At 42.7% G+C, this 25,221-nt stretch overlaps 1 protein-coding gene across 3 annotated transcripts in view; it reads left to right on the forward strand.

Annotated features, from left to right (window-relative positions):
• The window catches only part of CAPN6 (calpain 6), a 113,981-nt gene that overhangs the window by 62,733 nt on the left and 26,027 nt on the right, over positions 1 to 25,221 (forward strand). For all 3 annotated transcript variants that reach the window (XM_087727666.1, XM_087727668.1, XM_087727667.1), the window contains exons 10-12: positions 2,826 to 3,028; positions 4,779 to 4,900; positions 21,323 to 21,459. In XM_087727666.1, the coding sequence (XP_087583792.1) occupies positions 2,826 to 3,028; positions 4,779 to 4,900; positions 21,323 to 21,459 (462 nt within the window). The remainder of the gene's footprint in view (positions 1 to 2,825; positions 3,029 to 4,778; positions 4,901 to 21,322; positions 21,460 to 25,221) is intronic.

Below are 25,221 nucleotides of genomic sequence, written 5' to 3' on the forward strand. Positions count from 1 at the left end.
CCGTTTTTTAAAAAAGGCATCAATAGCCTTTAGGAGGCTTGTAGAGTGCTCCTAGGGGGTGCCCCCCCCCAAAAAAATGAGCAAAAATTGCTTTTTTCCCCGCGAAAACGGGCCCGGTTTTTGTAAAAAAAAATTGCATCTGTAGCCTTTGGGAGGCTTATAGAATGATTCTGGGGGCTGGGGGGGGGAAATTGAGCAAAAAAACCACCCATTGTTCGCTCATTTCTGCCCTCCCCAGCCCCCAGGAGCACTCTGAAAGCCTCCTAAAGGCTCTGCATGGCCATTTTGGTGAAGGAGTATGAAGAGCCAAGGTGGCGCAGTGGTTAAATGCAGCACTGCAGGCTACTGCTAGATCAGCAGGTCAGCGGTTCAAATCTCACCGGCTCAGGGTTGACTCAGCCTTCCATCCTTCCGAGGTGGGTAAAATGAGGACCCAGATTGTTGGGGGCAATATGCTGACTCTCTGTAAACCGCTTAGAGAGGCCTGGAAGGCCTATGAAGCGGTATATAAGTCTACTGCTATTGCTATTGCTATTGCTATTTTGGGAGGCAAAAAATGCTGTATTCAGTGTATAAAATACACCCAGATTTTCAGCCTCTTTTTTTGAGGGAAAAAGCTGCGTCTTATACTCTGGAAAATACGGTATCTGCTACAATGTCCTACCTGTCAATGACTATTCAGCTTCAACCTCAATAATACACAAGCATATAATAGATACAAACTCAAGGTAAACCGCTCCAAACTCGATTGCAGAAAATACGACTTCAGCAACAGAGTGGTCAAGGCCTGGAATGCTCTACCTGACTCCATTGTTACATCCTCAAACCCCCACAGCTTCAATCTCAAACTGTCTACCATGGACCTCACCCCATTCCTAAGAGATCCATAAAGGGGGTGTGCATAAGTGCACCAATGTGCCTATCATCCCTGTCCTACTGTCCCCATGTATCTGTGCTCATTTCCTTGTTTATATCCATGTTTATACTTATATTTGTTACCTTATACAGGTAAATAAATAGAAATACAAATATAGAATTGCCAGTTCCATTTCTCATAATTAATCAAGGGTGAGTTATAAGGTTGTTTTCCCATAGATTTGCATCCAGTTTTGGTCACTGCAATATAAAAAAAGATGTTGAGACTCCAGAAAGATAGCAAAGAAGAGCAACAAAAATGATTAGGGAGCTCGAAGCCAAAACATATGAAAAACAGTTGCAAGAATTAGGTATGTCTAGTCTAGTGAAAGGAATGACTAGGGAAGATATGATAGCAATGTTCCAATATTTGAGGGGCTGCCCCAAAGCACCTGAAGGCAGGACAAGAAGCAATGGAAGAAAAGTAATCAAAGAGAGAAGCAACCTAGAGCTAAGGATAACGTTTCTGACAGTGAGAGCAATTAACCAGTGGAAGGGCTTGCCTCCAGAAGTTGCAAGTTCTCCAACACTGAAGGTTTTAAAAAAGAGTTTGGAAAACTGAAGTGGTATAGGACCGTGATGGTGAACCTATGGTGCACGTGCCACAGGTGGCACGCAGTGCTATTTGTCAGGGCACACAGCTGACTTCTGCCTTCTTTTGATGCCATTTTTCGCCCTCCGGAGGCTTCCTTGAAGCCTCCGGAGAGCGAAAAACCAGCCCTATGGGCAAACTGGAAGTTCAGGAACTTACTCCTGGTTTGCTCGTAGGGCCGGTTTTAGCCCTCTGGAGCCTTCAGGGGCCTTCAGGAGGCTTCTCTGAAGGCTCCGGAGGGCAAAAAACGACCCTATGAGTAAAAAACGCCCCTCTGGACAAACTGGTCCAGAATGCAGCCGCGCGAGCGATCGTGGGTGCACCTCGTTTCACCCACGTAACACCTATCCTCCGCGAGCTGCACTGGCTGCCTGTTGATCTCCAGGTGCGCTTCAAGGTGCTAGTTGTCACCTACAAAGCCCTTCATGGTATTGGATCTGGGTACTTGAGAGACCGCCTACTGCCAATTACCTCCACTAGGCCAATAAGATCCCATAGATTAGGCCTCCTCCAAATTCCATCAGCCGGTCAATGTCGACTGGCAACTACCCAGAGGAGAGCCTTCTCGGTGGCTGCTCCGACCCTCTGGAACGAACTCCCCGTGGAGATAAGTACCCTCACCACCCTCCAGACCTTCCGCGTAGCCCTTAAAACCTGGCTGTCCCGACAGGCCTGGGGCTAAAGACTTCAAACCCCCCCCCCCCGAATAGTATGACTGTTGCACTTTTTAATGATGTATTGTCTTCATGTATGTAACTTATTTTGTCCTTCCCTCCCCCTGAATTGTGAGCCGCCCTGAGTCCCCTCAGGGAAAAGGGTGGCATACAAATAAAGTAAATGAATGAATGAATGAATGAATGGAAGTTACTTCAGGAGGTTTCCCTGAAGGCTCCGGAGGATGAAAAACGCCCTTACAGACAAACCGGAAGTCCATTCCTGAACTTCCGGTTTGCTCATAGGGCCAGTTTTTCGTGCTCCAGAGGCTTCAGGCCCCTGAAGCCCCTGGTGGGGTGGGGAAGGTTGTTTTTGCCCTCCTTTAGCCTCCGGAGCCTGGGGAGGACGAAAAAAGCACACCAAAAATGGGGGGATTGCTCCCCTCACTTTTGGCACGTGAGCCAAAAAAGGTTTGCCATCACTGAGATAGGGTCTCCTGCTTGAGTTGGACTAAAAGTTCTCTTCCAACTCGAGATTATGTTTCTTTTATTCCTTGAACAGCAGTTGAGCTTAATTGTTGGAATCCAGATGAAAATAGCCTTTAAAAAGCCAAGTCCTTTGTGAAAGATAACATGCCACACCTACATTTCTTTTCTAACCTTAGGTGGAGGATAATCGAGACTATCGCTTGCACCAGTTGAAAATACAAGAGAGGATAACTAACTTCACCTACCTGAACAATCGCATCGTGCATTTAAAAATGCTTCTCAAACAAGGCCGATATCTTTTGATCCCAACCACTTTTTCTCCAAACACTGAAGGGGAATTTATTCTGAGGCTCTTCACAGATGTTCCATCAGCACTCAGGTACGACTTCAACTTCTGGCAATGGGGCTTTTGGTTTTTCTCACCCCCACTTTTGCTAGCCTTCACTGAAACTTCTCAACATTTGATGAAGGAAGACTGACCCAATGCATGAAGGAAGCAAGATAGTCATGGAGTTATGTGGAACAAGATGAACGCCCCAGGCCCTTCGGTGGTGATGACACTTTGGGTCTGTCATGATGAAAACAGTATGCATTGAGTTCCTGCAGTTTTCATCCACATAACGGCACTGCTCCATATTGCAAACTAATCAGTGGTAATTGGGTATATAGCCAGGTCAGTGATGGTGAAACATTCTGGTACCGAGTGCCCAAACTGGAATGTGCGTGCCTGCATGTGCCTGCATGCTCCAGCCAGCTGGTCTTCGGGTTTCCAGCACATACATGCATGCTGGCCAGCTGGTCTTCATGGGTGCAAGAGCACCAGAAACCATCTGGCTGGCATGCACATTCTTGTTTGGGGGGCGTTTTCAGGCTGTTTTCCAGGCTGTTTTCAGGCCATTTGGGGGGACATTTTCAGAGCCATTTTTGGCCTGAAAAATGACCCAGAAATGGCCTAGAAAATGGCCCCAAAACAGCCCATAACTGGCCTATTTTTTGGCTGTTTTTGATCATTTTTCAGGCCATTTTCAGGTCGTTTTCCAGCGCTCTGGCACCCACGAAGAATCAGCTGGCCAGAAACCAGAAGAGCAGCTAGTGAGGGCACACATGCCCACAGAGGGGGCTCTGCGTGCCACCTCTGGCATATGTGCCATAGGTTTGACATCATGGACCTAGGTGATACCATGGAATGATGACCATTGTTAAAGTTCATCATCCATACCGTATTTTGGTTATAATTTTTATCATCATAAATAGCTATCTAATGGCTTACAGACAATATCTGGGGTGACTGATAAAGGCAAATATTTGTAGCTCAGGGCTGAAACGTGGCATCCTTCGTGCTCTCTGACCTTGGTTGTTTTCTTGCCGACCCAGTTTCATCACCCAGCTAGGTAATATCATCAGTCCTAGTGCAAGTTCAGTGAGCACCAAAGACCCCTAATATTTGGGGTGACTCCAAACAATGAACTAAAACGAAACCATTAAAGTATGGTGTATCATTTAGCAAATTTTATTTTTAGCCCAGTATATATTAATTGATATTAACAATCCTGGCTAATCCTTGGCTTGAACTAGGCCAGTGATGGCAAACCTTTTCGGCACCTAGTGCCAAAATACATGTGCAGTCTGTGCGCACGCTGGAGTGCTGGAAACCTGAGTACCAGTTGGCTGGCCCTCTCATGCCTGGGCTTTGGGCATTTGGGTGGCATTTACAGGCTGATTTTCAGCTGAAAAATGGCCTGAAAACGGCCAAAAAAACAGCCTAGAAAATGGCCCATAAAACATCCCAGATCATGCCCCCAAAACAACCCAGAAGACAGTCTGAGAATGCCCCCCAAAATGGCCCTAAAACGCCCAGAAAATGCTCCCCAAAATGGCCCGTTTTTTGGGCGTTTTTCGGGCTGTTTTCTGGCATTCCAGCACCCATGAAAACCCACTGGTCTTCGCAGGCAGGCATGTGCACACCAGAAACCAGAAAAGCAGCTGGCGATGGCACATGTGCCCACGGAGAGGGCTCTGTGTGCCGTAGGGTCGCCATCACAGAACTAGGCTATAAAGTTCCGATGGAATGTACATAGCTACTACTCTTTCTTTCCAACCAACATACCTATTTCACTTTGATATTTCAGGGAGCTGAAACTGAACAAACCCAGACTGTCTTGTCTGGATATCCTGCTGGGTGTCCCTAAGAGGATGTCCCTCGTTAAGGTCTACAGGGTGGAAGGACTCCAGAGTCAAAACCGTCATGGGGGTAAGTCCTGCCAAAATACTTTCCAAGCAATGGAAAGTCGAGTGAAGCCAAAATCGAAACATTCATTCCTTTACTGCTAGTGCCCATCTGTGGTTCACTGAAGGAGTTATTGCTTAGTTTTCAAAGGACTAACCATTTAGGACTCTCCATGCTTGTGTTGGAAGAAATGTCCTTCTGGGTTCAGTTCCAAGTGGGGAAAAAGACACTGGAAACATGGAAGCCGCTTGGAAAGATGGTTTTAATGATGGACAGGATCACATGGTTTGAGGTCCTGAACAGAAAAGAGGAGGAGTGGCTGAGAGTGCCCTGGTTTTATGCCCTTTCTGGGTTCCACCCCAGAACTTACCGTTCCTGCGTAAGAAATGCATTCTGATTGGTTGTCAGACTCCCGGTCCGGGGTGGGTGGGTGTCTTAGGTAACTTTGTAGGCTCTCCTGAAACCCAAGCTTCTTTGCCTTGCTGGCTGATGTAATTTTCCCAGGTGCCTTGTGGTGAATTTCTATTTGCTAGATGGGTCTGCCTGAAGGGGGTAGATCTTTGTTATGTAGGATAGACTTGCTCAGGCCTTAGTGGTCCATTGACAAAGGTGGTGGGGGAGCTGAGTTTCTGCTTCCCTTTTAGAGGAAATATTCTGCCCTTTTAATACTTCCTAAAATATTTCATTTTCTAGCAGAAGGGTGAGTTTTAACTTCCTAAAATCCCACTTACGATTGTCGATGTAATGCAGAAGAAGCATGTGGCCATTTCAGTGATTTAAAATATAGAAAAATAGGATTAGAAGGGACCACAAAGCTTTTCTAATCCAACTCTCCTGCCTGTGGCAGGAAATCCTATGCCATTCTGGACAAATGACTCTTCTTGAAAACTTTATGAACCCATAACTTCTGGAGGCAACCTGTTCCGCTGATTAATTGTCCTCACTGTCAGGAAATTCTGCCTTAGTTCCAGGTTGGTCTTCTCTTTAATCATCTTTCACCCCATTACGTCTTGTCCTACCTTCAGGTGCTTTGGAAAATAGGTCAACCTCCTCTTCTCTGTGACAGCCCCTCAAGTACTGGAAGACTTCTATCATGTTAGCCTTAGTCCTTCTCTTTGTTAGACCAGACATATCTACCTCCCTCAATTGTTCATCATATGGTTTCGCTTCCAGATCCATAATCAACTTGGTTGGCCTTCTCTGCACTCTTTCTAGAGTCTCCACATCTTTTTGATGTTGAGAATAATTTGTAGTGTGATGACTGTCTATCTGGAACCCGCATTGCATATCAGACATTAATACAATCGAGCGAGTCCAGAAATATTTCATGAAAAGAGTCCTCCATTCCTCTGCTTGCAACAGAATCCCTTATCACACCAGGCTTGAAATTTTGGGCTTAGACAACTTAGAACTATGCCACCTTTGGTCTGACCTGAGCATAGTACATAAAATTATTTGCTACAATGTCCTACCTGTCAATGGCTACTTCAGCTTCAACTGCAACGATACACGAGCACACAATAGATACAAAATCAAGGTAAACCATTCCAAACTCGATTGCAGAAAATATGACTTCAGCAACAGAGTAGTCAACGCCTGTAATGCACTACCCGACTCTGTGGTTTCTTCCCCAAACCCACAAAACTTTAACCTTAGACTGTCTACTGTTGACCTCACCCCATTCCTAAGAGGTCTGTAAGGGGTGTGGATAAGCACCCCCAACATGCCTACTGTCCCTGTCCTAATGTTCCCTTTTATTCGTATCCATGTATTCATAATCATGTTTATACTTATATCTCTTACCTTATACACACTTGACAAAACAAACAAACAAACAAACAAACAAATAAATAAAAGAACGGGATGCAATATTCAAAACTAATATAAATCCCTTTTGATTATTGAGCATTTGTCCATGCTGTTGTACATATTGAGCATCCACCGCTGGTTTTGCTAAATATGTGCTTTTGCTGATAAAGCAGTAATTGATTTCTGCCTTCCTACAGCCTTAATCAATATCAGAATGTCCTACTAACAATGCAAAAGCCAATTTACTTGAAAGTTAACCAGTGCCCTCTGCTGTCTAAATACTGCTTTCAGCTGCTTTTCTGCTACTTTCCTTAACAGCAACAGCAAAAACCTATAAATCAAATTAAATTGTTTGCCTCTCCACCAGAATTAGATCTTGGGTTAGCAAATGGCTTTAGTGACATTTTCTCTATTATCTTGCTCTGGATCCTTTTAAAAGGAGAACAAGAAAACGGGACCCAAGTGAAGACTGGGATTTTCTGAATGCATTGATTAATGGTGGACCAGCCCACCCTAAAACTAGCTAGTTCCCTTTGCAAGTATGTTTTCTTGTTTCAGCCAGACATTTCTGTTCTATATGTTTTGCAGAGTTTTATGATTGTGTTGAGGAGGCTGATTGTTCTGTAGTTGGCAGGATCATCCTTTTCTCCTTTTTTATATATGGGGATAATGATTGCAAGCCCCCAATCCTTGGAAGCTTGGCAATAGGTGAAGAGCAAGACCAAAATTGGGGCCCACAAGTTTAGCCTGTTTTTAATGGTCTCTGGAGGAATTATATCTTCCCCTGGGGTCTCTTTTATTCTTAGTTGAGCAACAAGATTCTTGCTTTCTATCTGTACCTGAATGCACTGTTTGAGTTTGAGAGATCACAAGGGGAAAGATAAAAGGAAGGAATCGAAAGAGTACAACAGTGTAATAAAAAAAGAAAGAAAATATGGGATGTTGAAAGATGTCAGGCCCCCAAGAACCAAGAATGACAGTTAGTTTTGAGTACCATATTTTTCAGACTATAAGATACACCGGAGTATAAGACCCACCATGATTTTGAAGAGGTAAATTTAAAAACAAAAAAAATTGCCCTCTGCAGGCCTCCCAAACCCTCTGCACACCTCATTTTTTTGCACAAAAGCGGGGGGAGGGGCATGGGAAGGGGTTTGGGAAGTTTGTAAAATGCTCCTGGGTGCTGCCCCCCCCAATGAGCAAAAAATGGGCTGTTTTGTGAAAAAAGGGCTGTTTTTTGCAAAAAAAAGGGGTATGCAGAGGGTTCTGGGAGGCTTGTAGAGTGCTCCTGTGGGTGGGTGGGGGGCAAAAAGGCCCGTTTGTTTGCTCGTTTTTGCCCTCCCCGACCCTCAGGAGCACTTTGCAAGTCTCCCAAACCCTCTGCACGTCGATTTTTGTAAAAGAAAGGGGGCGGGGTTTCGGTAGGCCAAAAATGCTGTATTCAGTGTATAAGATGCACCCAGATTTTCACCCTGTTTTTTGAGGGGAAAAAGTGCATCTTATAACCCAAAAAATATGATAGTTTCTGTATTGTTGTTTACCTGCAGGCAGAATCTTGCCAGACTAAAGCAACTGTCTGCATAACTACAGATATATTCTGTGAACTGCTGCTGCTTTTGAACGGGCTGCTTTTGTCCTCTTCCTGCCTAACAGACATTCCAAGCTCCATTGTCTCTTTGCCCTCTGAGAGGCAGATCCTCCTTCCTGGGAATCCAAACTACATCCCACCACTAAAAAGGCCTTATGAACTGTGCATCTTTCATGTGCCTGAATCAGGTGGAGAGCCAGCCTCTTCACAGATGGAGACAAAGGAGTTGGCAAGGCTAAAGGAATCTGGTGCTGTTTCATTGAAATAGAAATGTACTTAAATGTTAACTAAAGCAACTGAACAGAGTTACCCATAATTCTCCATATATTTAATCATCTTCCCCATCTGTTGCATTAATAATGAACATTTGGCAGAGTCTTGGGGAACCTCACAGTCAAGATTTCTAATAATTAGTTGTAGTTCTGGAACTCTGGGCTATTTTACTCCTAGATTAGTAAATTCTATAAACCACAGAAAGATCTGAGCCCTCTTCTACGTTATCCTCATAGGACTTTTCCCAGCACTGAGTATCTCAGATGGGGCTTGTTATTCACATGACCCTTATTTGACCTTAATCAGCAAATCCTAAATGCGAATTCAGTAGTCCTGAGAGCAACATCTAACTATCATACCTAAAAGTATTGACAGCATGTCATGGATGCTTCCATAAAGCAGTAAAAGGTTCCTATTTACAGCACAAAAGTGACTGAAGGTGACCTTTACATATCCTATGGACTGCAAAAATAAGAAAAGAATGGAATGGAATGGAACGGAATAGAATTCTTTATTGGCCAAGTGTGATTGGACACACAAGGAATTTGTCTGTGGTGCAGATGCTCTCAGTGGACATAAAAAGACAAGATACATTCGTCCGGAATGATAAGGTACAATACTTAATGATAGTCATGGGGTACAAATCAGCAATCAGGAAACAATCAATATCCATATAAATCATAAGGATACAAGCAACGAAGTTACAGTCCTGCAGTCATAAGTGGGAGGAGATGGGGGATAGGAACAATGAGAAGACTAATAGTAATAGTAATACAGCCTTAGTAAATGGTTTGACAGTGGTGAGGGAATTATTTGTTTAGCAGAGTGATGGCGTTCAGGAAAAAAACTGTTCTTGTGTCTAGTTGTCTTGGTGTGCAGTGCTCTATAGCATCATTTTGAGGGTAGGAGTTGAAACAATTTATGTCCAGGATACGAGGGGTGTGTAAATATTTTCACAGTCCTCGTGCAGTGTACAGGTCCTCAATGGAAGGCAGGTTGGCAGCAATTGCTTTTTCTGCAGTTCTGATTCTCCTCTGAAGTCCGTGTCTGTCTTGTTGGGTTGCAGAACCAAACAGACATTTATGGAGGTGCAGATGACAGACTCAATAATTCCTCCGTAGAACAGAGTCGGCAGCTCCTTGGGCAGTTTGAGAAAGAAGAAACAAAGAAGTCCTAAACCAAACCTCACCAAAATTATCACTTGACGTCAAGCTTGCCAAACAGAAGCTGCTCTCTTCTAATCATGTCATGCAAGCTGACTCACTTGAAAGGTCAGTCGTGATGGGAGTGTTCAATGGAAAAAGGAGAAGGGATTGCCCTAGTACTCAGTGGCTGGACATATAAATCAGCTGCCCCCAATATTTTGGGCAATTGTGATTGGTTCCATGGAGGAGGCGTGGCTACATGTGCTGCCTACATCCCACACATGTGCAGATGGGCTTCATTTGTTTGTGTGGCCTGGTTTCTGACATGCCAAGATGGGTGCCAGTCCATGGCCCAGGGGTTGGGGACCCCTGTTCTAAAGGATGGCACTGGAATGACCTGGCAGATTTGAAGGAGACAGTTTGAAACAGAGGGACACGGAGAGGGCTGAGCTAAGGGTCAGAGTGGATAAGACACAACAGAATGGGTGACAATGATGACAATCATAAAATATGCTTTTTAGAAGATAAGCCAGTGAAGTTGCCTTCTTCTCAACTGCTCAGAGCTTAAAAACTATAGAAAAAAAGAGACAGGGCCTTGATTGCCACCTTCACTTTGACTCTTGCCTCAGGGGAGGAATCCAGCAGGTTCTGACAGGTTCTGGAGAACTGAAATTTTAAGTAGTTCGGAGAACCGGCAAATGCCACCTCTGTCTGGCCCCAGAGTGGGGGTAGGAATGGAGATTTTGCAGTATCCTTCCCCTGCCACCCCCACCAAGCAACGCCCACCAAGCCAGGCCAACAGAACCACTGTCTTGCCCTCCGTTCTCCTTGGATCCTCCAAATGTAGATAACAAATGTTTCGGTTATCAGTATATTCCATAGAGCTTCACAATAACACAGCCCACCCCTCACTGTTTGGCAGCCACAAACATTTGTTTTATTGATCTGTTGGTGGTGCCCTAAAAAGGCTGAGAAAGCGCCTCATTTCTCTTCCTAGCTTCCTCAGGGAATGTCAGAGGCTAAAAGCATTCTGCAGAGAACCTCTAAAAATAGCAGTTTCAGCAGAAAAAGCAGCCCAGTTTCCAAACAGTTTTATCATCTGCTTATTTTGTTATTTGGGACCCTGACAACAGCAAGATGATGATTTATTTCTACTGTCCTGTGGCATTCAACAAAATTGCATTAATATTATATATATTTATATTTAAATATTAAAGTAAACCTGGGAACAAATTGGGCAATCTATGGTCTGGTGATCGATATCTCAGAGAAGCGACTTAGCTGGTTTAAGACACGGCTCCATGCAGGATCCTTTTTGAATTAAGGGAAATCTTATAATCAAATGGCTTGAATCAACACTTCTGAACATGTTCTTATAAACCTGTTCTTTATATATTTTTTTCCCTTGACAGATTTTATTTTTAGACCATTTAGAAACTGGTTGTTTCATTTTCTCCATTTTAGAACTCAGTGGCTTTTTCAAGAATAGATAACAAACTCATAACCTAGATCAGTGCTGGCAAACTTTTTCCGAGTGCCGAAATGGGAGTCTGTGTGTGTGTGTGTGTGTGTGTGCGTGTGTGTGTGCCGGAAAATGGAAGAGCAGCCACCTGGTGCCCATGTTGAGAGATAATGATTGATGTTAGAAGTGCATATTGAAATATTGAATAAGGAAAAAAGGAAGGATCAGATCTTTGAATATTAGAATGATAAGGGAAGGTGGGGGTGGACTAAAATAGATGGAAAAATAAGAGGGGGGAAATCGTAAAAACAGATGTTAAGATGATACAACATATGGCAGAATTATGAGAAGGTTTAGAATTGAAGGATGATAGTAGAACTTATGTGTTAGTAAAACTAAAACTGAAAAGTAATTATTAGAAATAATAATTCATGCAATGAGATGTATAAAAATAAAAAAATAAATGTTGGCTCACATGCCCAGAGAGATGATTCTGCATGCCACTTCCGGCACACGCTGTAGCTTCGGTATCACGGCCCTTGATCAATGCCTTAAAATCAAGAGAGCAATTTCATTTCTAGTTATGCAATTTATCTTCTTTGCCAGGCCTAATAAATCCAGAGCGTCTCATACAATCGGGAACTGTATAATTCAGCACTGCATTAACATTCTTAACTGTTTCTTTCCCAAATTGTATTGACATAGTATGTGTAATATTTTGAAACCAAAACAAGACCATTATTGGACAAGACCAAACTGTATATGCTAAAAAGCTTTCCAATATCCAATACTCCACAAAATATCCAGAATCCAGTCCTTTTTAAACACCCTTCAAATAAAGATGAAATAACCCTTTTTGATTAACCAGTTTCATTTTTAAATCAGAAACAGTATAATTTACATTTCTTACCAAACAGATCCATCTTCAAAAGTAAACATTCTAAGAGTGCTGAAGCCATTTTAGTCAATGCATGATTCAGCTGTATCTATTGCTAAGTAAGTGTTATGGATTACTCATATGCAGAACACAACCTCTCAATCTCTTTTAAACAACAATTGGAAATCAACCAATTCAAAGTATGATGTGGGAGAAATGCAGGCAGAGTCCGGAGGCAGACTTAAGCAAGTCATTAACTTAGAGTCCAATCCCTCTTGAATTCTGCTGACCATTATCTGGGGTGATTTTAACATTGGACTTTAGGTGGCTAGATTCTTGCATATAGGCTTGAGCAAGGATTGTAGGAGAACAGCTCGATCCTGATTCTTTGCACCCGACATTAATCTTGTCAACTAAAATTCAGTACTCAGTAAGGGTCAATGGAGTTCAAGAAAGGTTGGACTTGGGTCATTTCATGGTACTCTAACGACTCAAAGCTAATGATGCACTTGATCCCCCATCCCCCAATTCTGCCCATTATTTTCCTACTATTGATGCTATAGCTTCCCATCACGCCAATAAAACATTTTCACCACTATTTTCAGATCCAAATTATTCCATAATATTAAGGGTTTTTAAAAAAATTTGGGATCAAAACATAATAACTTGCCGGCTAATAACCAAATATATTTAAAGGTAAAGTTTCCCCACGCACATATGTGCTAGTTGTGCGTGACTCTAGGGGGCAGTGCTCATCTCCATTTCAAAGTCGAAGAGCCAGCATTGTCCGAAGACGTCTCCATGGTCATGTGGCTGGCATGACTCGACACCGAAGGCGCACGGAACGCTGTTCCCTTCCCACCAAAGATGGCTCCTATTTTTCTACTTGCATTTTTTACATGCTTTCGAACTGCTAGGTTGGCAGAAGCTGGGACAAGTAACAGGAGCTCACTCCATTATGCAGCATTAGGTATTTGAACTGCTGAACTGCCAACCTTTCTAATCGACAAGCTCAACGTCTTAGCCACTGAGACACTGCGTCACTACCAAATACATTTAGGACCTTAGAAACTTGTTTAATATACCAGGACCCTAAAACTAGTAAAGATATCAAAATGTATATTGCACATTAGCTCTTCAAATAGCCCTAAAGAGGGTAGTATTAATAAAAAGTCTGATTCCACAAAATATAGAATGAAAGCTCAATGATATAATTGAAAATCTGTCAAGTTGAAACTGCCCTCACCATAAAGTAACCTCTGTTCAGCCATCAGTTTAGCCAGCCATAAAATCGTTCTTAATAATTTATAGTTAAATATCATAATAATGTTCATTTTACTCCAGAGACTTAATGGAAGTTTCAACAATTGAGTCTACTGAAATTGTATCTGTACATTTAGACATGTTGAATTCAACATCTTGTGATATATTTCAGAAAGTATTTAATGCAGTGAAGGGCATTACTTTGTTTTGGTCTTCTGCCTTCAAGTTGATGTTAACTCCTGGTCATTGCTTGGATATGTCCCAGCAGTTTTCTTGACAAGATTTCTTAGATGTGGTTTGCCATTTCTTCCTTCCTAGGTGAAAACCCATAACAACAACAAAAATGCAATCTGAATCATATAGAATAGAATAGAATATCAGAGTTGGAAGGGACCTTGGAGGTCGTCTAGTCAAACCCTCTGCTTAGGCAGGAAACCCTACACCACTTCAGAAAAATGGATATCCAACATCTTCTTAAAAACTTCCAGTGTTGGAGCATTCACAATTTCTGGAAGCAAGCTGTTCCACTGATTAATTGTTCTCACTGTCAGGAAATTTCTCCTTAGTTCTAAGTTGCTTCTCTCCTTGATTATTTTCCACTTATTGCTTCTTTTCCTGCCTCAGGTGCTTTGGAGAATAGCTTGACTCCCTCTTCTTTGTCACAGCCCCTGAGATATCAGAACACTGCTATCATGTCTCCCCTGGTCCTTCTTTTCATTAAACTAGACATACCCAATTCCTGCAACCGTTCTTCATATGTTTTAGCCTCCAGTCCCCTAATGTTGTTGCTCTTCTCTACACTCTTTCTAGAGTCTCCACATCTTGTTTATATCATGGTGACCAAAACTGGATGCCGTATTCCAAGTCTGGCCTTACCAAGGCATTATAAAGTGGTATTAACACTTAACATGATCTTGATTCTATCCCTCTGTTTATGCAGTCTAGAACTGTGTGGCTTTTTTGGCAGCTGCTGCACACTGCTGGTTCATACTTGAATGGTTGTCCACTAGGACTCCAAGATCCATCTCACAGGGATTTTTTTTTCAGTGTTCCACAAAACGTGGGATTGAGTCCAAGATATACACCCCAAATTCTTTCTTCAGCACATTGCATTGTCTCTAGTTTCTTATGCTTGAATTGAATCCCAAGAGAAGAATGTCCTCCCAATGTGACATCTACTCAGCTACTTGCCTAACAGCACAGAGAGTAAAACAAATTGCTTTCATTTCACTTTGCGCATTCCTAACATTATTTCTGTCTCAAAATATCCAAGGAACAATGTTGTTTCATGACACACTGTTGAGGAAACAGAGACTGCCAAACTCAACTTGATTCTAATCTGTTAGATAAAGGGAGTTGGATCATGTTCATGACAGATGAGAATGTGTGCCAATTTCCTCGCCCAGTCCTTGAAAAATATGTGCTTTTTACAGCCTGTCTGCTAATTGGGACAACATTTCTGATATTGAGAAATGTTTTCCTTTACATACTTTTTTGCCAGACCAGCCCACCGGGAAAACCAGTTTTTTTCTGTATCCCAAAGTGAGTCTTTTCTCTAGACTAGCTGCCGTATTTTTCAGAGTATAAGATGCACTGGAGTATAAGGCACATCAAGAAGTGCTTGCACTCTGCAGACCTCCCAAAAACGGCCCGTTTTTCATGAAAATGGGCCTGTGTTTCATTTAAAAAAGGGCATGCATAACCTTTAGGAGGCATATAGAGTGCTCCTGGGGGCTATGGGAGCAAAAATGAGTTTTTCACTCATTTTTGCCCTCCCCAGCACCCTGGAAGCCTCCATAAGGCTATGCATGGCCATTTTGGTGAAGGGGCGGGGCTTCGGGAGGCAAAAAATGCTGTATTCAGTGTATAAGGCGCACCCAGATTTTCACCCTCTTTTTTGAGGGAAAAAGGTGCATCTTATACTCTGAAAAATACGGTATAACCGTTCTTAAAACATATGAAGAACAATTGCAGGAATTAGTCTAGAGAAAAGGGCAGGGATGGCAAACCTTTTCAGCACTGAGTGCCAAATTGGGATGTGTGTGCATGTGTGAGCACCGGAGTGCCAGAAACCCAAAGAGCAGCTGGCTGGTGTGCATGCATACACCAAGCAGCTGGTCTTTGGGTTTCCAGCATGTTCATGCACACCAGTCAGCTGGTTCTTGCACATGACTGAGCACCAGAAACCCGAAGACCAGCTGGCCGGCGCAGGAATGCCCATTTTCTGGGCCATTTTCAGGTCATTTTTCGGGGCATTTTCAGGCTGTTTTCCAGCATTCCAGCGCCGACAAAGACCAGGCGCACATGCCCACAGAGAGGACTCTGTGTTCCACCTCTGGCACGCGTGCCATTGGGTCACCATCACAGGACTAGGGGGAACAAGATAACTGTCATGTCAGGGGTTGCCACCAAGAAGAGAGGGTGTGTGTGTGTCAACCTATTCTCCAAAGCACCAGAAGGCAAGACTAGAAACAATGGAGGGAAACAAATCAAAGAGAGAAGCAACCTAGAACTCAGAAGAAATATTCTAACAATGAGAACAAGTAACCAGTGGAACAGTTTGCCTTCAGAAGCTGTGGGGACTTCATCCCTGGAGGTCTTTAAGAAGAGATTGGACAATTATTTGTCTGGAATGGTCTAGGGCCATGATGGCGAACCTATGACACACGTGCCACAGGTGGCACATGGAGCTATATTTGCTGGCACGGCAGCCCTCCCCTCTGGAGCACATGCGTGCATTGGCCAGCTGATTTTTAGCCTTCTGGAGGGCCAGGGGAGGCCATTTTCACCCACCCCAGGCTTTAGGAAAGACTCCGGAGCCTGAGGAGGGTGAAAAATCCCCCATGCGGGTGTATGTGTATGCATGTGCGGGAGAAAGAATCACATGCACATGCACAGGTGAGGGGGTTGTACATGCAGGTGGGGGGCACGTGTGCATGCAGGTTAGAGCATGCATGCAAAGTTTTGGCACATCTTTAGAAAAAGGTTAGCCATCACTGATCTAGGACTTTCTGTCTGAGCAGGGAGTTGGACTAGAAGATCTCCAGGATCTCTTTCAGCTTTATTATGATTGATTGATTGAAAGGTTATGTTTGCTGGTCCATTTGGTCTCTTTGGGACATACTCTATATTGCCAAAAGTATTTGCTCATCCATCCAAATAATCAGAATCAGGTGTTCCAATCCCTTCCATGGCTACAGGTGTATAAAATCAAGTACCTAGGCATGCAGATTGTTTTTACAAACATTTGTGAAAGGATGGGTCGCTCTCAGGAGCTCAGTGAATTCCAGCGTGGAACTGTGATAGGATCCCACCTGTGCAACAAATCCAATCGTGAAATTTATTCACTCCTAAATATTCCACAGTCAACTGTCAGCTGTACTATAAGAACGTGGAAGTGTTTGGGAACGACAGCAACTCAGCCACGGAGTGCTAGGCCACGTAAACTCATCCAACATCAGTGTGTGACCTCACAAATGCGCTTCTGGAAGAATGGTCAAAAATCCCCATAAACACACTCCTGAACCTTGTGGACAGTCTTCCCCAAAGAGTTGAAGCTGTTATAGCTGCAAAGGGTGGACTGACGTCATATTGAACCCTATGGATTAGGAATGGGAGGTCACTTACAGTAAGTTCATATGCGAGTAAAGGCAGTTGAGTGAATACGTTTGGCAATATAGTGTATGTTGTACCTATGGTTACCTGCAGAAAACCAATATTTGCTTCTGTTAAGAATCATATTAAGTGAATGGCTAAATGCAGAGCCTGCTATAAGTTGCCAAGACAACAGTTCTTATAATGATTGGCAGACTGTCTTAGAAATAGCTGGCTGAAAACTACCATAATGTATAGTTAGGTGAATAAATCTAGATTGTTGTAAGAGAAATATCAGAAAGAAGGAAAATGTTCTGATGGACTTCATTGGTAATTGTAGCCTTTCCCTTCAAGAGGTCATGCTCCAAAACCCATTACAAGATTTGTTCCTTGAGATATCAAGAGGGGAATTCACATTTATTGACAATATAAAAATAGACGTGGATTAATATGGACATCTTGAGTATCTGTTCATACTGTGCTTTTTTGAGACGGTACATTATTGTAGGAAAGTTATAAAACCACTTATATAAATAGGAAAAGTGGCTTTATATATAAATAAAAGTAACTGTTACAATGGTCTCTTTCATAACCTGGTTTATGAGGATTTTCATGCAAGGAACCAAAACTCCAAATGGGGATATTGGACTACAATTCCCATAATATCCAACTTTTGACAATGGTAGCTTGACACGGCGAAATGCAGAATCTAAATATACCTAATGAGTATCAAGGGAGAATTGCTATGAGCTCCCAAGGCCCTTCTATGCTCAATATCTATTAAGGCAGTGATGGCGAACCTTTTTGGAACCAAGTGCCCAAACCGAAATGCATGTGCATGCGTGTGCATATGTGTGTGCTGGAGCACTGGAAACCTGAAGGCCAGCTGGCCGGTGTGCGCATGCCTGTTTTTTGCCTGTTTTAATGCTGTTTTTTGCACCATTTTCCAGCTGTTTTTGGTCCAAAAACAGCTCGAAAAACAGTCTGAAAATTCCCTGAAAAACAGTCTGGAAAATGCCTAAAAAACAGACCATTTTCTGGGCCGTTTTTCAGGGAATTTTCAGGCCTTTTTTTTTAGCCGTTTTTGACCCAAAAACGGCCACAAAATGGCCTGGAAAACACCTCTGGCACGTGTGCCATAGTTCGCCATCACGGTGTTAAAGCTTATCTCAATATTTATGGAGCACAGCAATCTTTTGTTGATTGTATAGATTTACAAAATTAATTTACTGAGTGAAAACAGCCCCTTTTTTTGGACCACACCCATCTGCATAATAAAAAGCACAACTTTTAACTTGGCAGGACAAGAAGCAACGGATGGAAACATATTACAGAGAGAATCCAATCTAGAAGTAAAGAGAAATTTCCTGGCAGTGAGAACAATCTGTGGAATGGGTTACCTCCAGAAGTTGTGGGTGTTCCATCATTGGATGTTTTGGACAGCCATTTCTCTAGAATGGTATAGGACAGGGGTCCCCAAACTTGACAACTTGAAGACTTGTGGACTTCAACTCCCAGAATTAAGCATAGCTGGCTGGAGAAGTTGCCAAGTTTGAAGACCTCTGGTATAGGATCAGCTACTTGAGGAGGGAGTTGGACTAGAAGACCTATTTGCAGTCCCTTCAAATTCTATTATACTGCTATTTTGTTATTTTGATGTTTTTTTCAGCTTTCATAATAATTTCTTTGGCATCCTCTTCTAGATTATGAGTAACACAAGTCCCTGTTATTATTTAAGCAGGCAATTAAGTTATTGTTGCCAGCGACTCTCCATATATTAATCACCGTAAATCAATTACCATGGATTGAGTCTCTCAACACGATTAATCAAAGTGTTTTAATCATAAGCAGGGTTTAGGACAAGCGAGCCATTGATAACACACAAAGTCTATTTTTGGTTGGAAAAAGCCCCAATGGAGCCTCTTCTTGAAACTGAATCCATGTGTTTTGCAGTCCCTCTAACATTTGCATGCACTGAAGCAACACTTTTGTATATTTATCTATGTCTTTAGCTACTCCTGATATTAAAATGGCCCTTTTTAATGCAATGGGAGAAAATCTTACATATGTAGCTGAGCTGAGCACACTCCATCAAAGCGATCCAGCTGTGTGGTTTTACTTTGCTTTATTTTGGGGGAGCTTAAGAGGAGGAGGAAGAGGAGGTGGAGAAAGAGAAGGTGAAGGTGGAGGAGGAAGAAGAGGAGGAGGTGGAGGAGAAGAAGGTGGAGGTGGAAGAAGAGGGCAAGATGGAGGAGGAGGTGGAGGAGGAGGAAGAGGAGAAGGAGGTAGTGGAGGAGGAGGAGGAGGTGGAGGAGGAAGAAGAGGAGGACAAGATAGAGGAGGAGGAGGTGGAGGAGGAGAAGGTGGAGGTGGAAGAAGAGGACAAGATGGAGGTGGAAGAAGAGGATGAGGTGGAGGAGGAGGAGAAGGAGGTAGTGGAGGAGGAAGAGAAGAGGAGGTGGAGGTAGTGGTGGAAGAGGAGGAGGTGGAGGAAGAAGAAGAAGAGGAGGTAGTGGAGGTGGAGAGGGAAGAGGAGGTTGAGGATGAAGAAGAGGAGAAGGTAGTGGAGATGGAGAGGGAGGAGGAAGAAGAAGAGGAGGAGGAGATTATTCTATATCAGCATCCAAGGTTGCTTCAGTGCTTCTAATTAGCTCTGCAACCATTCAAGGAAACTATTCCATATGCACAACATATGCACAAAAATGTTTGCGAACTAATGGAATAGCTAGAGATGAAAAGTACTGGCAGTCCTCGACTTATGGCCACAGTTGAGCCCAAAATTTCCGTTGCTAAGTGAGTCAGTTGTTCTGTGAGTTTTGCTTCATTTTATGGCCTCCCTTGCCACAGTTCAAGTGTGATGTGAGTTAATAACAGGTTTGTTAAACAAAGCTGACTTCCTCATTGACTTTTTGCTCATCCGAAGATCACAAAAGTTGATCAGATGACCTTGGGAGGCTGCAACCATCATCAATACATGCCAGTTGCCAAGCACCCCATGATTTTGATCACAAGACCACAGGGGGTGCTGCAAAGTGTTCAAAACGATCATCAGTCACTTTTTTCAGTATCATTGTAACTTCGAACAATCGCTAAATGAATGATTTAGATCAGTGTTTCTCAACCTTGGCAACTTGAAGATGTCTGGACCTCAACTCCCAGAATTCCCCAGCCAGCATTCGCTGGCTGGGGAATTCTGGGAGTTGAAGTCCAGACATCTTCAAGTTGCCAAGGTTGAGAAACACTGATTTAGATATAGTCAAAGACTACCTATAGAATGCATATTGTCTGACTGGCTATGTTAAATCTGGCAACCATTTTGTGCAAATCCTTACCACATACACTCCATATTTTTAATGTGCCAAGAATCTCCCTTTGACAAACCAGTTTCCCCAGGAAACAAATCCAGCCCATCTCATGGTAATCGGCTGGTGCGAACCTAATGACAGTGGCTCAGTTCATGTGCTCAGGAAATCAATTGGAGAGGCTCCTATGGTTTCATTGTGAAAATAAGGTGCTTTTTGTGTGAGAGTAAGGCTGTATTTCCTTGCAGCATTGCCTCTTTCATGTGTAGAGTGAGAAATAGATTAAAAGGTTCCCCTTGCACATATGTGCTAGTCGTTCAGGGGGGAAGTGCTCATCTCCGTTTCAAAGCCGAAGTGCCAGCGCTGTCCGAAGACGTCTCCGTGGTCATGTGGTCGGCATGACTCAACACCGAAGGTGAATGGAACGCTGTTACCTTCCCACCAAAGGTGGTTCATATTTTTCTACTTGCAATTTTTATGTGCTTTTGAACTGTTAGGTTGGCAGAAGCTGGGACAAGTAATGGGAGCTCACTCCGTTATGCACCGCTAGGGATTCGAACCGCCAAACTGCCGACCTTTCTGATCAACAAGTTCAATGTCTTAGCCATTGAGCTACCACGTCCCTTTGAGGAAGAGGGAGAGGTTAGTTGCAGGCAAATCTTTTGTCCAGAAAAAAAAGGCAGAAGATGGAAAGTAGAATGCAGGTAATCCTCATTTAATGACTGTTTAATGACAAAGTTACAATAGCATTGAAAAAAGTGACATGATCATTTTCCCCACTTATGACTGTTGCGGCATCCCCATGGTCATCTGATTTATATTCAGATGCTTGACTACTGACTCACATTTATGATGGCTGCAATGTCCTGGGATCACGCGATCCCCTTTTGCGACCTTCTGACAAGCCAAATCAATGAGGAAACCAAATTCACTTAACAACCATGTTACTCATTTAACGACTGCAGCGATTCACTTAACACACGTGATGAGAAAAGTCATAAAATGGGGGGGGGGGTGTCACTTCACAAATGTTTTACACAGCAACATAAATTTTGGGCTCAATTGTGGTCATAGGTTGAGGACTTCCTCTAATGGTTTTATAAATATTTTTTAATGATAATGTACTTTTTCAGAAACCAACCCTTATATAATTATCAAGTGTGAGAACAGCAAGATCCGTTCTCCCTCCCAGAAAGTCACTGGGACTGCAGTTTTCAACACCCAGGCTATTTTCTACAAAAGGAAGGTTGACAGCCCCGTTATTGTGCAGGTAAGAGAATCAATGGGATCTGTATTTGCGCAACTTTTGTGCTTAATAATATATGTTTATTCCAGTGATTTATTGAATTTGTTTGCCATCCATCTTATCATGAAATGAATATTCATTTTGTTCTGTAGAGCAGTGTTTTTCAACCACTGTGCCGCGGCACACTAGTGTGCCGTGACATAGTGTAAGGTGTGCCGTGGGAAAATTACTTTATATATAGTCAATATAGGCACAGAGTTATTTTTTTTTAACATTTTCTAATGGTGGTGTGCCTCGTGATTTTTTTCATGAAAAAAGTGTGCCTTTGCACAAAAAAGGTTGAAAAACACTGCTGTAGAGGTTATTTAAAGGTTACGTATAGACACGCGCAGCAAACTGCTATATCTTAGTAACTGATTACCTCAACTCTCTATGAGCTCACCTAATTAGTGGAACCAGGCACTACCAGTAACTGTTGTGTTATGTGAGATTCTACCCTGGCTGGGATGGTCTTAGAGATTGACAAGGAGAATGTACCAATAAGATGCTGTTGCTACCTATGCTCTTGCTTTGCTTGTTGAAACTCTATAAAAGCCAAATAAACTCTGCGTAAGGCAGACAGACATTTTGGACACCTGTTGTGATAGATTTCTGAGACCAACATTGTACCAATATAAATGCAGTAAAAAAGGTGCTAGAATGCGCAGAAATGGATAAATTAATGATGGAACTAAGGGATAGAGAGGAAACAGAGTATTATAAGACATGGAATAGCTGGTATAATTGGCTAGAAAAGAGATGTAAAATAAATGCATAATGAATACATAGAAAGTATAACAAAAGGAAATGGTATATATTTGGAAAGTAACTGTAAAGATGTAAATGTTATATATATATTATAAAAATGAGTAACTGGGTAAGAAGGAGGTATATGTATAAAACAATGGGCCTTAGAATGGAAAATTCGAGATTAGAAAAAAAAATAGCGATAGTGGAAAGCTGTAAAAGTGTAACTGTGATTTTAATGTTTAAAAAATGTTGAATGAAAGCTATTTTTTAACAAAAGAACTTGGATCAGGATTAGGCGAGAGGGCATATATAGGGAGGAATCCAGATTTAAATCCAGCCCTGGCCTGGAAACTAGAATCAGTTTTCTCAACCCAAATCTGTCCAACAAGCCAAATTGCAGGAACTGGGTATGTCTAGTTCAGGGGTCGGCAACCTGTGGCTCTGGAGCCGCATGTGGCTCTTTCATCCCTCTGCTGTGGCTCCCTGTCGCCGTTCGGCTTCACAGTTGATAGGGCTTTTGGTTAGGACAGGTAGAGGAAAAAGGATGCCACGCTAGGAGGAGACTCTATGGTGAGGCAACCAGACTTCTGGTTGGCTCCAGAATTGAATGGGGGGGGGGGGGGGCTTCCAGTTAGGGCCTTTATGGCTCTTTGAGTTTTTAAGGTTGCCAACCCCTGGCCTAGTTTAATGAAAAAAAGGACTAGGGGTGACATGATAGCAGTGTTCCAATATTTGAGGGGCTGCCACAAAGGAAGAGGGGGTTCAACTTATTCTCCAGAGCACCCGAAGGCAGAACAAACTGAACGAAGAGAAAAACAACGTAGAACTAAGGAAAATTTCCTGATAGTTAGAACAATTACCCAGCAGAGCGACTTGTCTTCAGAGGTTGTGGGTCCTCCAACACTGGAGGTTTTTAAGAAGAGTGTGGATGGCCCTTTGTCTGGAATGACATAGGATCTCCTGCTTGAGCAGGGGGTTGGACTAGCGGACCTCCAAGGTCCCTTCCAACTCTGTTATTCTGCTAAGCCACAGCTTCCTAGATTCACTCGCCAGTATTTAAAGTTTAAACACTGCTGGATTTTTACAAAGCGGAAGGCAACTGCAGTTGTATTTTTATACAGGGAAATCTGCCAGGAGCTATCTGACAACAGCCTCAGTGCTGACAAGAGGAAGAGAGGGTGGAATGCTGCCAGATTTCTCCACAGAGATGTGTTTTTTTCCTATTACTACTGACAGCCTGGATGCCCTTTGAGTTGGAATAGTCACTGCATGCAATTGCGAGATGGTCTTTCAGAATTTTTTTTTTACTTTTTAATCCTGAAAAATGCAGTGGAAAGCTTCTAAATCCTTTGTCTATATGTTGCATTCCCACCAGAAAAATCTCTCCAAGTTGCTGACATCCAGAAAGAATAGAATAGAATAGAATAGAATAGAGAAAATAAATAGAATAGGAATAGAATATGAGAAAATGAATAGAATAGGAATAAAGAAAATGAATAGAATATGAGAAAATGAATAGAATAGAATATGAGAAAATGAATAGAATAGAGAAAACAAATAGAATAGAATATGAGGAAATGTACAGAATAGAATAGAGAAAATGAATAGAATAGAGAAAATGGATAAAATAGAATAGAATAGAGGAAATGAATAGAATAGAATAGAGAAAATGAATAGAATAGAACAGAATAGAGAAAATGAATAGAATAGATTAGGAATAGAATAGAATAGAATATGAAGAAATGAATAGAATAGAATAGAATAGAATAGAATAGAATAGAATAGAAGAGTTGGAAGGGACCTTGGAGGTTTTCTAGTCCAACCCTCTGCCTAGGCAGCAAACCCTATACCATTTCAGACAAATGGCTATCCAACAACTTCTTAAAGACTTCCAGTGTTGGGGCTTTCACAACTTCTGGAGGCAAGTTGTTCCACTGATTAATTGTTCTCACTGTCAGTAAATTTATCCTCAGTTCTAAGTTGCTTCTCTCCTTGATTAGTTTCCACCCATTGCTTCTTGTCCTGCTCTCAGGTACTTTGGAGAATAGCTTGACTCCAGTGGTAGGTTGCAGGTGGTACGCCCTGGTACGCGCGTACCAGAGCCTGCCCAGAGCACCAGATACCATTCTGGCAAGGTGCTCCGGAGGGCCCACCCGCCCGCTCTCGCTCCTTACCAGTATTTAAAGGCTTCTGCGCTTCCGTGCAGGCGCATGGCACATACAGCGCCTGCGTGATGCTCCGTGGAGCAGCTGTAGCGTTGCGGAGTGCCACAGAGGTGCTAAGATGCATGCGCGTGCTGCGCACGTCCATGAGGACGCCACCGGCCCCGTTCCAACCATACTGTTTGGAACGGGATTTGAAACCCACCACTGCTTGACTCCCTTTTCTTTGTCGCAGCTCCTGAGATATCAGAATACTGCTATCACATCTCCCCTGGTTCTTCTTTTCATTAAACTAGAAGAATACAGGTAGTCCTCAACTTAGAATGCTTCATTTAGCGACCATTCAAACGATGCTGGAAAAAGGGACATTGAGCTGTTTTTCACACTTACATGATCGTTGCAGCATCCCCATGGTCACGTGATCAAAATTCAGAAGCTTGGCAACGGACTCACATTTATGATGGTTGCAGTGTTCTGGAGTCATGTGATCCCCTTCTGACAAGCAAAATCAATGGGGGGTGCCAGATTCACTTAACAACTGTGATAGTAACTTAACAACCACAGTCATTCATTTAAGTCTCACTTAGCAACAGAAATTTAGGGCTCAATTGTGGTCGTAAGTCGAGGACTACCTGTACAGAAACCGTAAAGCTTTTCCTTAGGATAATGCAGGTAGTCCTCGATTTATGACCACAATTGAGCCCAACATTTTGGGCTTCCTAAGCAAGGCAGTTGTTAAGTGAATTGTGCCTCATTTTATGACCCTTTTTTTCCACAGTTGTTAAGGAAAATCCCTGCAGCTGTTAAGTGAATCGTGCAGTCATTAAGCAACTGT

This window comes from Thamnophis sirtalis, unplaced genomic scaffold (assembly GCF_051295495.1).
Source record: "Thamnophis sirtalis isolate CommonGarterSnake01/CBP01778 unplaced genomic scaffold, rThaSir2_p1.2 scaffold_13, whole genome shotgun sequence".
In the NCBI taxonomy this organism is placed as follows: Eukaryota; Metazoa; Chordata; class Lepidosauria; order Squamata; family Natricidae; genus Thamnophis; species Thamnophis sirtalis.